This window comes from Cnephaeus nilssonii (genome assembly GCF_951640355.1).
Source record: "Cnephaeus nilssonii genome assembly, chromosome: X".
Classification (NCBI taxonomy): Eukaryota; Metazoa; Chordata; class Mammalia; order Chiroptera; family Vespertilionidae; genus Cnephaeus; species Cnephaeus nilssonii.
In genome coordinates, this window is record NC_137071.1 from 24,611,888 (window position 1) to 24,626,699 (window position 14,812).

The 14,812-nt window shown below is 40.6% G+C and overlaps 1 protein-coding gene across 1 annotated transcript in view; it reads left to right on the top strand.

Annotated features, from left to right (window-relative positions):
• Window positions 1-14,812, top strand: part of CFAP47 (cilia and flagella associated protein 47) — a gene marked incomplete at both ends in the record, with an annotated part of 486,291 nt that overhangs the window by 305,009 nt on the left and 166,470 nt on the right. The window contains one exon of the mRNA XM_079765682.1: window positions 1,189-1,340. Coding sequence (XP_079621808.1) covers window positions 1,189-1,340 — 152 coding nt within the window. The remainder of the gene's footprint in view (window positions 1-1,188; window positions 1,341-14,812) is intronic.

Genomic DNA, 14,812 nt, shown 5'->3' on the forward strand with positions numbered 1-14,812 from the left:
GAAATAACTATAGATTTAGAAAATTTGGATATAATGATAGATAGGAAAATGGATATAGGAATGTTCTGGTTATCAATACCTACAAATAAACCATTCCAAATGTAGTGGCATTAAACAATGAAAAATGTAATATGGTTAGTATTTCTCACATTTCTTTTTTTTTAAAAATATATTTTATTGATTTTTCACAGAGAGGAAGGGAGAGGGATAGAGAGTTAGAAACATTGATGAGAGAGAAACATTGATCAGCTGCCTCCTGAACACCCCCTACTGGGGATGTACCCGCAACCAAGGTACATGCCCTTGACTGGAATTGAACCTGGGACTCTTCAGTCCGCAGGCCGACTCTCTATCCACTGAGCCAAACTGGTTAGGGCTATTTCTCACATTTCTGAGGTGGCTGGCCTGGCCTCAGCTAACGTGACTCTTGCAATTGTGGTCAGATCGAGGCTGGGGCTTGAGTCATTCCAAAGGCTTCCTCACGCACATGTATGGTGACTAATGCCTTTCCTCTGGTACCTCAGGTGGGGCTATTGGCCTGGACACTTATATTTGGCCTCTCCATGTGTCCTAGGCTTCCTCACAGGATGACAACTTGATTCTAAAAGCAAGAGAACCAAGAAAGAGATAATTAAGAAGAAGGTGTATTACATTTTCTGATCTGATGTTCGGAGTCACACTGCTTGACTTTTGCTATATTCTAGCATACTGTTCATTGGGACCAAATCACTAAGACTGGCCTACCATATCACCACATTCAAGGAAATGTGGAAGAATGTGTGGACATGTTTTAAAACCAGCAGTTCAAGTTTTCTACTACTTCCTGTAATGTGAACCATTACATAGTCCTCCAAAATTATAAAGATTCTTTGATAATGACTTTGATGATTATAATTATATATCAAGCTAATTTTAAATACTAGTGAAGTCCCCTCTATAAAGAAATTATTTATTAAGCATTTTTAATACTGCATCATAATTATACGTTTTATAATAAATCAAGCTTGTGCTAGGGCCACCGGTACTTTTATTAACAAATATATGTATTATCTTCTAAATTTGTGTGCTAATGCTTTGAACATTTTTGTGATTCATCCGAAAGCTTTAATCACTAATAGAAACAGCTGCTTTATTTGAATGACACTTAAACAATGATATGTAAACAAACTCTGTTTCATGTTTTGGCAGCAATTAGGTCCAGTTTCATCAGAGAGTTCTTCTGCCCATCACCGACTGTTCACCTGGGAGCAGGACCAAAAGGGACTTCAAGCCTGGAGCTCTCCTTTGTTCCCTTTGACATGCAGATACGCTACTGCGTCATTATCCTTAGCAACAAAATGGTGAGGACAAAACTGTGGTGTATGCTTGCATCTTGTCCTGACACTCTGATGGAATAATTAGTACAGGGGACTTGATGGCAGCCGAAGACTTTAGAAACGTAGATAACTCTCAATCCTCTAGTAGCTAAACAAAGAGCTTACCCTCAAGAATATGCAGAGTTACATTAGTGGTGGGTCCATTCTATAATGGCTGCCTAAGGAAGTTCCAAGGAAGCAGAGTGAAAGCATGCCTAACCTTGCTGTGGCCCTATCTGTATTGATCTGTTGTTGCATAACAAATTTCCAAACACAGAGAGGGTTAAAACAACACAAATTTATTATGTCACATTTTTAATGGATCAGAGGTCCAGATATGACCTAGAGGGGTCCTCTGCTTAAGGCCTATCAAGTTTTCAGTAAGGGATTGGCCAGTGCTGGGTTCTCCACAGAGGTTCATTTGAGAAAGGAGCTGCTTCCAGTTTCTCCCAAGTTGTTGGCAGAATTCAATTCCTAGTGGATCAGGGATCCCATATGTCTTACTTCTTTAAAGCCAGCAAAGGAGAAGGACCAAGAGAGGGAAAGGAAGGAGGGAGGAAGGGAGGTTGAGATTGATTATCTCTAGAGGAAAGTTCTATGTCATTATTCCTTTTCAGAAAGACACTACCATGTGTTAACCTGAGGAGAAAACTTATAACACCCAGAATATAGTCCCATATGTATAAATTATATATCAGTTATATACTATTTTGAATGTATATGTAATGAAATAATGGTAATTAGAAAAAGGTATTATATTTACCTGGTGTCTATAGGATTATTTACATGTGAAAAAATAATATGGCCTGTGAAATAGGTAAAGTATAGTCTAGTTTTACACTTAAAATTACCATTTTGGAAGAAACTGCTATTTTATAGTGATGCTAAGTCTTGTTTTTTATTCACTTCAAAGGAGTTCAGGATATACCTGAATTCCTCTGCATTAAAGTTTGTGAAAAATAGTAGTTTGTTCAAATGCTTCACAATTCATTTTTTATATAAATTTGTAATATACCCCTATAAAAATGCTAGGGCTAATTCTTTTTTTAAAAATATATTTTATTGATTTTTTACAGAGAGGAAGAGAGAGGGATAGTTAGAAACATCAATGAGAGAGAAACATCGATCAGCTGCCTCCTGCACACCCCCTACTGGGGATGTGCCTGCAACCAAGGTACATGCCCTTGACCGGAATCGAACCTGGGACCCTTGAGTCCGAAGGCCGACGCTCTATCCACTGAGCCAAACCGGTTTCAGCAAGGGCTAATTCTTAATAGCATAGTAAGGATATTGATTTTATTTTTTAAATTAGACTATTAGAATATTAGTATTTGCTTCCATAAATTTTATCTAAATAGAATTATACTTGGCATCTCAATTTATTAAAACATGACTTTGATTATAGATAATTTGCCCTTGTCAGAAAAAAGATATTAAGCCCTGGCTGGTTTGGCTCAGTGGATGGAGCGTCGGCCTGCGGACTCAAGGGTCCCAGGTTCGATTCCCGTCAAGGGCATGTACCTTGGTTGCAGGCACATCCCCAGTAGGGAGTGTGCAGGAGGCAGCTGAATCGATCTTTCTCTCTCATCGATGTTTCTAACTCTCTATCCCTCTCCCTTCCTCTCTGTAAAAAAAAAATCAATAAAATATATTAAAAAAAAGATATTAAGATAAATAATCATAAACTTATATTGCTATGAGTTGAGAAATAATGCCCCTAATATAAATTATTGCATTGAATTACATTTACTTATGTAAAAACACATGTATTACTTTACACATTCAAATTTATTTCTAATTATATTGAAAAGTGTAATTGCATACTTAAATAAATAATCAAATATCTAAGTCCACCTTGTTAGCTCCTATTCTTATTAAACTAGTGACCCACTGCACGAAATTCGTGCACATTAAAAGGGGATTAATTAGAGGAAATAATTTAATATTGCTATTGGCCCTTTCTCTATAATAGAAGTGTCAGAGATGAAAGAAAATTAGTAAAATGTATATGAAAACCTTCCTACTGTCAGAGTTTGGGGCACACGACGGGACCCAGAGTCAAGTCCCCGCCCACCCACATACCTCAAAATCGTGTGAGACCCAGACCCGGCCGCCCCCCCCATTGGGCTAGATCCAGACCCGGCCAGTCCCACCCTTGTCAAGCCCTGCCTGGCAGGGGGCATAGCCTCAGGTCCCCTGGCCTGGCACCAGGATGGGGAGTGTGGCCTGAGGTCCCCCAGCCCAGACTGGGGCGGAGGGCACGCCTTGAGGTCCTCCATCAAGCCCCGCCAGGTGGAGAACACGGCCTAAGATCCCCTGTCAAGCCCCACTGGGTGGGGGTGAGGCCTGAGTTCCCCCAACCCAGCACTGGTAGTGCACCTTGAGGTCCCCCGTCAAGCCCTACTAGGTGGGGGGCATGGCCTGAGGTCCCCCATCAAGCCCCGTGGGGCTGGGGTGTGGTCTGAGGTCCCCTGGCCTGGTGCCGGGGTGGGGGGTGTGACCTGAAGTCCCCTGTCAAGCCCTACCTGGTGGGGGGCACGGCCTGAGGTCCCGCGGCCTGGCGCTGGGACGGAGGAAGCAGCCTGAGGTCCCCTAGCCCAGCACCAGGATGTGAAGTGCACCTTGAGGTCCCCCGTCAAGCCACGCCAGGCGGGGGGGGCCTCAGGTCCCCTGGCCTGGCACTGGGGCGGGGGTGCGGCCTGAGGTCCCCCAGCCTGACGCTAGGGTGGGGGGAACAGCTTGAGATCCCCTGTCAAGCCCCACGGGGGCAGGCGAGGGCATAGCCTCAGGTCCCTGCTGATTGCTCATTAAGGCTCCTTATGGGAACTTGGCCTCAGCTGTGGGTTCAGCCATCTTTGTGACGGAGTGATGGTCAATTAGCATATTCCCTCTTTATTAGATAGGATGTGTAATACTGCTTTGCCCTTAAGAACCACCTGTTGAAAACTGGAAAGTAATTAGGCCTCAATTTGACAGCTTTCATGTGTAAAACAGAAACATTTCTACTAATACTACTATCGAGGAAAAGCCATTTGTTTTACTTTGGCTGTTTTATTCACACTTACATATAAAAAAATGAAATGAATTGTATAACAGATGTTTTAAAGAAAGAGTTTTATAAAACTTACAATCAGTGTTCATGAATTTCTTACCTTAAGGGAAAACCTACAAAAGTCGTAAAAAAACGATGCTTTCAAGTGCCAAAAATCCAAATAAATGTCTGCTCTGTGTGGCTGGGTAGATTAAATCATGACCCACCTAGTCCCTGAGAAATTGGGTCTGTTGGGAAGAGTGGTTGGCAGACCCCCATACAAGGCACACAAACACTGCAAAGCACAAAGCAATGTCTTGACACAACCTTGTGACTCTTTCACTGTGGTGGCCATGTAAATGAATGTCTGCTCTGTGTAGTCCTAGGTTTCCAAATGCGAAATCACTTGGCATTGCTGGGAACATCCATGTAAGGGAGGCAGTGGCATCTGGCAGGGATCCTTAAGATGGGGCCTGGGTTAAGAGGGAGTTCCAGTTGTGGTCACTTGCTGTGGCCTAACCAGCCTTCTCCTACCAACCCATGAGCCTTTTTATTGACCCCAGCTGGACTCTTTCTCTCCCCTGATAGATTTATCTTCCAGTCCTTTATTGCCCTTTCTATCTATAAAACATCAGAACAAATCAAAACCAATGTCCAAATATTGATAACTTGAGGAAGCCAAGATGGGAGTCCGCATCTCTGAGCAACTTATGCAACTTAGTCCAGTCCCACACAAGGTCCCCAAGTACCAAAGAGAATTTCAGCCTTACAAGTCAAATAGAAAATTGGAAAGGACACGGGTGTCCACTCACAGGTATAGAACCCTGCAAGGCCTTCTTTTGATTCATAATCTACAACAATTTAGTCTAAGGCTATACCATATTAGCTGTTAAATATATTGTATGTCACTCTGGCCATTCCCTTTATATCTGCATAGATAAATGGAAATACTCATCTGACTTCTTGCACTATCACTCATTTCATTCTCCCTATTATGTATGTTTTTAGAAGATACTTGATATGATTTCAATCTTCTTGAACTTGTGGAGACTTGTATTGTGTCCTAACATGTAGCCTATCTTTGAGAATGAACCATGTGCACTTGAGAAGTTGTATATTCTGCAGCTTTGGGGTGAACTGTTCTATAAATGTAAATTAAATCCATCTGATCCAGTGTGTCATTTAGAGCCTCTGTTTCCTTATTAATTTTTTGGCTGGAAGATCATCTAGGGAAGTCAGCAGAGTGTTAAAGCCCCCTACTGTGACTCTATTCCCATTGCTCTTTCTCTTAAAGTCCTATAGAAGTATTTTTAATATCTATATATATATAAAAGGTTAAGCGACCGGCCAGTTGGCTTACTGGCCGGTAGGTATGATGTGCACTGACAAACAGGGGGCAGACGCTCAATGCAGGAGCTGCTGAGTGACAGCAACTTTGCAGAGTGCCCTCTCACACTCCAGAACCCCTTGGGGGATGTCGGATTTCCAGTTTCAGCCCAATCCCTGCAGGCCAGGCCAAGGGATCCCACCTGCCAGAAGGACCCCGCTCACTCCACAGATGCCCTTTGAGCCCCGGTGCCTCCCCAGGTGCAGCTGGCTGGGGAGGAACCACAGGAGTTTGGCTCTAGGGTGTGCCCAGCCTATCTCACCAAGTCCCACCCCGCTGCCCACCTTCTAATTAATTTCCTTTCAATGTACACAAATCCATGCACCAGGCCTCTAGTATATATATAATTAGGTGCTCCTATATTGGGTGCATATATGTTTACCAAGGTTATATCCTCTTGTTGGATCGATCCTTTAGTATTATGTAGTGACTTTTATTGTCTCTTGTGATGGCCTTCATATTGAAGTCTATTTTATCAGATATGAGTATTGTCCCCAGCTTTTTTTCATCTCCATTTGCATGGGACATTTTTTCTATTACTTCACTCTCATCCTGTGTGAGTCTTTTGTTCTAGGTGGGTCTCTTATATTGGGTCATGTATTTGTATCCATTAGCTACCCTATGTCTTTTGATTGGGGCATTTAATCCATTTACACTTGAGGTTATTATTGATAGGTACTTATATATTGCAGTGCTGGCTTGGTGGTGATAAACTCATTTAGCTTTTTTTTTTTGTGTCTGGGAAGCTCTTGATTTCACTTTTTTTTTTTTTTTTTAAATGAAAGCCTTGCTGGATGGATATAGTAGTCTTGGTTTCAGATCCTTGCTTTTCATTACCTTGAATATTTCATGCCATTCCCTTCTGGCCTGTAGAGTTTCTGTTAAGAAATCAGCTGATAGGCTTTTGGAAGCTCTTTAGTAGGTAACAGTTTGCTATTCTCTTGCTGCCTTTAAGATTCTCTCTTTGTCTTTAATTTTTGGCATTTTAATTATGATGTGCCTGAGCATGGGCCTGTCTGGGTTCTTCTTGTTTGGGACTCTCTGTGCCTCCGTACTTGTCTGACTTTTTCCTTCACCATGTTAGGGAAGTTTTCTGCCATTATTTTTTCAAACACATTCTCTATTTCTTGCTCACTCTCTTCACCTTCTGGCACTCCTATAATGTGAATATTGTTACATTTCATGTTGTCCCACAGCTCCCTTAAGCTGTCCTGTTTTTTTATTTTTTATTTTTTTTCCTTTTTGGTTCTCTGAATGAGTGATTTTTTTCTACCCTGTCTTCAGTTCACTGATGCAATCTTCAGTTTCTCCTAATCTGCGATGTATTCCTTCCACTGTGTTCTTTATTCATGCTATGTCATTCTTCATAGTTACTATATCTTTTCTCATGCTGTTGAGAATCTTTGCCAATCATTATTCTGACATCTGTGTCTGATAAATTTTTAGCTCTTCTAGATAATTCTGTTGTTCTTTGATCTGGGTCTTGGTTTTTTGTCTCTCCATTTTGGCTGCCTCTTTGGGTTTATGTCTGTATATCAGGTAGATCTGCTATGAGTCCCAATCTCTAGTGTAGGACAATGTCAGATGCTGTATATGACTGGCCCTGAGTACCCTGTTTCAAGCTATCAGCAATCCACAACTTGTGAACCCATCTGCTGGTGCTGGGTTCCTTTGGAAAGGATCAAAATGTGTACCAGGGTCTGCTTTTGCTATCCCTGGGGTCTAGAATAGATCAGACAAACTCAAGCCCTCCAGAAACCGGCCTTTTCCTACAGTACCATTGACACTCATTTTAAAAAAATATATATTTTTATTGATTCCAGAGAGGAAGTGAAAGAGAGAGTGAGATAGAAATATCAATGATGAGAAAGAATCATTGATTGTCTGCCTCCTGCACATCCCCCACTGCAGATCGAGCCCACAACCCAGGCATCTGTACTTGACTGGAATTGAACCCGGGGCCCTTCAGTCTGCAGGTTGACACTCTATCCACTGAGCCAAACTGGCTATGGTGATGCTCAGTTTTGATTAGGCTCATGGTATCAACCACAGGTGCCTGGATATCAAAGGTTGACTGGAAAAAGATGTCCTCTGCAGTGTGAGGGAATTACTCAGCATAGGAAACCAGGAGGCTTCCCTCTGAGTTCTAACCCCAGAGCCCCCAAACCTGGATTCTGCTCACACAGCTCCATTCCACTCTCTCCCCCTCTATCGGAGGCCAAGGTGAGAGGCTGCACATGAAATTTTATGTATTGGCCCTTCAAAAAAGTGCCTGCATTTCCAGCCATGTCTCACTGGAAGACATCAACCTTGCTGCTTTATAAAGCCAAATGCTATGTGGGCACCATTCTCAGTTCTGGTGGTCTGGGCTGGGGAGCCCAGCTTGGGGCATAGACATCAGGGTTCTCAGGCTGAACTCCCCACACCTGGGTTATCCCTCCAAAAATTCAGCTGATCACTGTGGGAGCCTGTCCAGCCCTTTCCTTCTTCCAAACTTCTTACCAGTCTCTATGCGGGCTCCACTTTCCATTTTTGGTTATCAGGATTTCTCCTGCTAATCTTCAGTTGATTTTTCAGGGTGGTTTTTCTGTATTTTAATTGTATTTCCAGTTTGGTCCTGTCAGTGTAGCTTCCACTTACTCCACCACCATTTTGGAATCTATTATGTATATTTTTTCAATATTCTACAATAAATTTTCAACTTTGTTCAATCATAATTAATGTACAGAGTTTAATAATACTGATTTTTGCTTATTTTTATTGAATGCAAATGCAAAAACATTATTTTATGCTAAAATCTGTATGTAATTTTACATTTAGGTAAACCATCTGCAGTTTTATGAAAGCTATTTCTATAGCTGGAGGGGACTGAGTATTATTTGAGGATGGTTTATGTTATTTTTCATGCTTTTTAACAGCAAGCCACAATTAATTTGTCTTCATCAAGATGTCCTTTGCAAGACATAATATCTCCTTGTGTTCATTGTGTTCCATTTAGTGGAACATGTCCACTCATTTCTCCAACACAGCTTATGACCATTTCTTGAATAGATGTCAGATGCATTTCTATTTTATAGAAGAGGCAAGGGTAGTTGATTAGTAGAAAGTTTGCTCACAGAGGATGATTAGAAATTTTCCAGTAAAACAGAGTTTGGGCAGGAGAGAAGTGTGCTCAGAAAATTCTAAGATGAGGCAAAACAGCTAAGCATGAAATTCATGGACACTTGAATTGCCAATTCTGTGAATAGTTTGTTGGAAATGACAGAAAATGATTTGGATGAATAAGTCAGGCTGATAAAGAGGGAGGAGGCAGTAAATTTAAAATTGAATAATTTATGTTTATTTATCATTATTATTGAAAGCAGTAAAGTATCGAGCATAGGCATGATCTAATTTCATCTTTGTTTTAGAAACATATCTGGAGTCTAAACAGAGTAGATTAAGAGTTGGAGATAGAAACTGGAGACTGAGACTGGCTAGGATATTTGCAATCTGTACTGCTCTCTGCTCTTTTCTGCTTTTCGTTTACTAGCAGTGAAGACAGAAAGGATGTAAAGGGGAATCCTATATAATAAAGCCCTAATATGCAAATCGACTGAATGGTGGAACAACCGGTCACTATGAAGCTCACTGACCACCAGGGGGAAGACGCTAAATGCAGGAGCTGCCTCCTGCTGGTCGGTGTGCTCCCACAGGGGGAGCACCACTCAGCCAGAAGCCGGGCTCACAGCTGGTGAGTGTAGCGGCGGTGGCAGGAGCCTCTCCCGCCTCCACTGCAGGCAGGCGGTAAGGAGCGAGTGGTTCCGGACTGCAAGAGCCCTGGACTGCGTGAGGGAGGTCTGACTGCTGGCAGGTGGACATCCTCCAAGGGGTCCTGGACTGCAAGAGGGCGCCTGCAGGGCTGAGGGACCACCGTCCCAGTGCACAAATTTCGTGCATCGGGCCTCTAGTATTGATATAAAGATCAATCTTTTACAAAAATACTTATATTTGAAATTACTTCATATGTCCCCTTTTTTCCCTAATGATCAATCTTATTGACAGTTTGAGTGATGTTCATACTTGAAGGAAATCAAATTTTCATTTACTTGCAGAGCAAATTGGTGGCAAAAACTTGAATAGAAACTTTTGAAAACAATGTAGTGACAAAGGAGAAGCGAGATTGTTAATTTCATTGCCAAGATGACTTCTAGGCCCAGCTTCCTCTTATTGGATGAGGTGTTTTCCTATAACATATTATATATTTTTATTAAACAATTAACTCATATTTTATGCCATATATATATATATATATATATATATATATATATATATATATATTGCCTTCTCAATATGTTTGTGGAATGATCTCCTCTCAGGAATGCAATTAAGATTGTGTTAAAATATTATTAAGAATGTTAAACTTTTAGTGTAGGCATACACATCTTTTTATACTGAGTCTCCTAGCTCAATCATTCTATGAAAAATAGTATTTTAAAATAACAGTGATTATTCTTTTTTTTTCTTTTCTTTTCTTTTTATTGAGGTATTATATGTGTACATATCTTACAGTGATTATTCTTGTTAGTCAGTTTTATATTATAACTAGTGGCCTGGTGCACAAAATTCATGCACATTAAAAGGAAATTATTTAGAGGAAATATATTTTAATATTGCTATTTTCCCTTTCTCTGTAATAGAAGTGTCAGAGATGAAAGGAAATTAGTAAAATATATATGAAAATCTACCTCCTGTCAGAGTGTGTGGCGCGCCGTGGGATCCAGAGTCAAGTCCCTGCCCACCCGTGCACCTCAAAATCATGCCAGACCGAGACCAGGCTGGCCCCACCTACATTGGGTGAGACCCAGACCCGGTCGGCCCCACCCCTGTCAAGTGCCTCTGGGTGGGGGATGCAGTCTCAGAGTTTGGGCAGGAGATTTATCTATATATATAAAAGGCTAATATGCAGGGACACTTTGCATATTATCCTTTAATATATATAGATAAAGCTAAGTAAACATGCCAACTGGTAAATATCAATTAAGAGCAGAAAGAAAATGTAACAGGTGACTATTAGAATAGCTCACATTGGCAAGTGTCTGTTTGTTGTCAGACAATTTCATTTCTCTTGTCACAGCCTCCAGACTTGGAAGGTAAGGGGCTTTTCTACTTTAAAAGTGTTCTTTGCATTTGTATTTCTTTTCTGGTCTGATTTTATTACAAGAAAAGTAGAGGGAACTAATTTGATATTTCTACATATTATGTTCCTGAATGATTTCCTGACATAGGCAAAACATGCATTATTTTCAATTACATTAGGTTTTTTTAAAATAAAAAGAATATATTCAAAGTGAACAAGTTAGACAAAATATTTTTTTGAGAAATGGTAATATATTGTCTTTGTTATATGTGAATTTAAATGGAATTGAATGGATTTTTAGTTACTGATATTTTCATTAGCTAATTGTAAGCTAGGAAGCTGTTTAAAATTTATATTTAAGAAAAATATTCTGGCAAATAGTAGTTACTTCCTTTTGTACCAACCCTCATGGGTTGGTATTTATTTTCATGGAGTAGACAAGCTATAAATCAGGTTTCAAAAAACCCCCATGAAATTATGATAACTATACTCTGAGTTATTTCTTATGAATATATTGGGTAAAACAACTGATTTTTAGATAACGATAAGGATGAGAAAAAGGTAAAATTAAAATAAATATTAATATATTGCTTTCTCTAGTCTCTATTGACTTATGCATTTGTACTGTATTTGAATTATCATTGAAAACTTTACATCAATATTGATCACTCACTTATATTTGCAGTAACACATGCACACACAAAACACAGTTCACATTGCTAGCTTGGGTTTATGTTTGTAAATTACATGGCTGTTTAAGAATAATTACTATGTGAAAATTATATATAATGTATTCATTATACCCAAGAGTGCACAGATTTAAATGCTGAACAATCTAAAATATTAAAAGTTTTCCATACTCCTTTTATCAGCATGAATTGAAGATAATTATGAATTATAAACTATAAAATTCCATAGAACATTATCATTTGAGAGTAGATGGTAAAGTTAATTTTATTATAAATAAATCTCAATTGGGAGGGATAAGGAAGCTATAAATAAATCGACTATACAATCAGAAATGATTTATCCTTTTGTTTCTAAATTAATTTTTAATTTTTGCCATTTTATTTGTTACCTGTGATTTTTATAATATTTTAGAATATGTATTTTTATTCTGTGATGAATTTCCTTTAAGTTATTTACATATACTACTTGTTCAAAGATATCTTTGAAGTAGTCTCTCAAGCATATAGTTAACATTGTTTTAAGATTATGGGACAGCTCAAACTAGTTACCATCCCAGCTTCATAGCTAGGTTTATTTCCTTTTGCTTTCATAGTGGTTAGTTGCATGCCTATCACACCTCTATTCTGTTACAAGATTATCCATTGTGTGGTTTAAACCTAAATTTGCCAGTCCTTGTTTTCATTGATTCTCTCAAATCTTGGCTCAACCCTAGATCTTTTGAGTTAGAACTGCATTTTCACAATATCCTTAGGTGATTTATATATCCCTGAAGGTTTTGGAAGCCTGCTTTCTGAAAATGGTCCTACTCCATTTAAATAAATCCCTTAAGTGCCTGGTGAGTGCCAAGCAAAGGCTTAGATTCCTAATTAATATGTTACCTCCTGTAGTCCTTACTACATCTTTAGGTAGTATCATCCTACTTCTTGAGACATATGCATTTTTTAAAATACTTTATTATGGAAAATATAAGATACACAGTTGTAGTAATAAAACTATAATAAATTCTCCCTGGTACCCTTTGCTCAGATTCAACAGTGCATGGAAAATATGTTTCATGATTATAATGAAACAAGTATCAGTCATCACATCATTTTATCCACAAATAAATCAAGAATTGTCTCTACAATAGCAAGAATTTCCCTGTAACCATGATACCATTACTACTAAAAATATTATAATATTTTTTCTTAATAGCATCAAACATCCAGGCATTGCTCATACAGAGTGGCCAGATTATTATGATATTATGATCTCTGAATGTATAATAATCTTGCCACTCAGTATATATATATGTATATTAGAGGCCCAGTGCATGAATTCGTGCATGGGTGGGGTCCGGCCAGCCTGGCCAGGGGGAGGAGACATGGGCAGTTGGCTGGCCTGTCTGCTGGTTGAACTCCTGGTCAAGCGGACAATTTGCATATTAGTCTTTTATTATATAGGATATACACTGAGTGGCCAGATTATTATGCATTCAGAGATCATAATAATCTGGCCACTCAGTGTATTTTCCTGATTGCCTCATGATTGTATGTGTTGTTGTTGTTTTGTCATTTTCTTTTAAATTTCTTTGTTTGAATTATAGGGGAGGAAAAATAATTTTTCTTCTACCCTTCTGAATTCTTGGCTGATGACCCCTATCCTACCTAATAAAAGAGTAATATGCAAATCGACCGTACCTTCACTACGCCCACCAGCCAATCAGGAGCAAATATGCAAATAAACTCAACCAAGATGGCTGCAGCCAGAGAGCAGAAGGGAGGCTTGGGTTTCCTGGTAACAGAGGAAAACAAGCTTTCCGCCTGCCCTTGCTGGCCTAAGCCTCCACTCAAGGCTACAAAGTTTCAATTATAGAAGGTAAACAATTCCAAACAGAAATGGCGGCAGCCACTGAGCTGGAAAGAGCGGGAGGCAAGGGTTGCCCCCGGCAATGGGGGAAGCTAAGCTTCTGCAGCCCTGGCCAGCCCAGGCCTCCGCTTAAGGCTACAAAGTTTCAATTATATTAGATACATAAGTCCTAACAGAAATGGCTGCATCCACTGAGCGAGCAGAAGGCTTGGCTCCGCTCCAGGCTACAAAGTTTCAATTGTAGAAGGACAATAAATTCCAGATACCAAGGCCTCGGCTTGGGTCGCCAGGGGGCGTGGCTGGCCTGCAAACCACCACAGGCCCGTCACTCAGGCCGCCTCACACCCCAAGGGAACCCCCACCCTGATCCGGGACACCCTTCAGGGCAAACCAGCTGGCCCCCACCCATGCACCAGGCCTCTATCCTATCTAATAAAAGAGTAATATGCAGATTAATCATCACTCCAACACACAATATGGCTGCCCCCATGTGGTCAAAGATCCTGCCCCCATGTGGACACAAGATGGCCACCACAAGATGGCCAGCAGGGGAGGGTAGTTGGGAGGGACCAGGCCTGCAAGGGAGGGCAGTTGAAGAGGGTCCAGGCCTGCAAGGGAGGGCAGTTGGAGGCAATCAACCCTGCAGGGGAGGGCAGTTAGGGGTGACCAGGCCGGCAGAGGAGGTAAGTTGGGGGCAAACAGGCTGGCAGGGGAGCAGTTAGGCATCAATCAGGCTGGCAGCGGAGTGGTTAGGGGGTAATCAGGCTGGCAGGCAGAAGTGGTTAGGGGCAATAAGGAAGGCAGTTGGGAGCCAGCAGTCCTGGATTGTGAGAGGGTTTAGGCCCGATCCCGACGGGCAGTCGGACATCCCTCGAGGGGTCCCAGATTGGAGAGGGTGCAGGCTTGGCTGAGGGAGACCCCCCCTCCATGCATGAATTTCGTGCACCAGGCCTCTAGTCCCATAATAAAAAAAAATAACAAGAGAAAAATAAACAGAAGTTTATTAAGATGTATACTTCATGTATACATGAGAGATACTCAGGAATACTGAGTGACTTCCCAAGGTAACTTAGAATTCAAGCTTAAATATCATCTTATTAGGGAAAGTGGGGAGGGGATGTTGGCCACTTAGAAGAGTAAATGATTTTTAGGTAACGTGAATGAGACTTTAGAATAATAGATGGGGGGTATGATAGTTTGTGCAAAGTTTGTCCGGATACAGTGTCAACTTCTAGTGTTCTCCTGTGAAAAGAGAGAGTCTTTTTTGGATTTATGACAATTGAGTTCCTTTTGGAGGATCGGTCTCTAGGCAGATAAAGGGTGTTCAGAGAAAGCCTTTCCCTGCATTAGCCGTTTTTCATGTGCCTACAGCTCAAAATAAT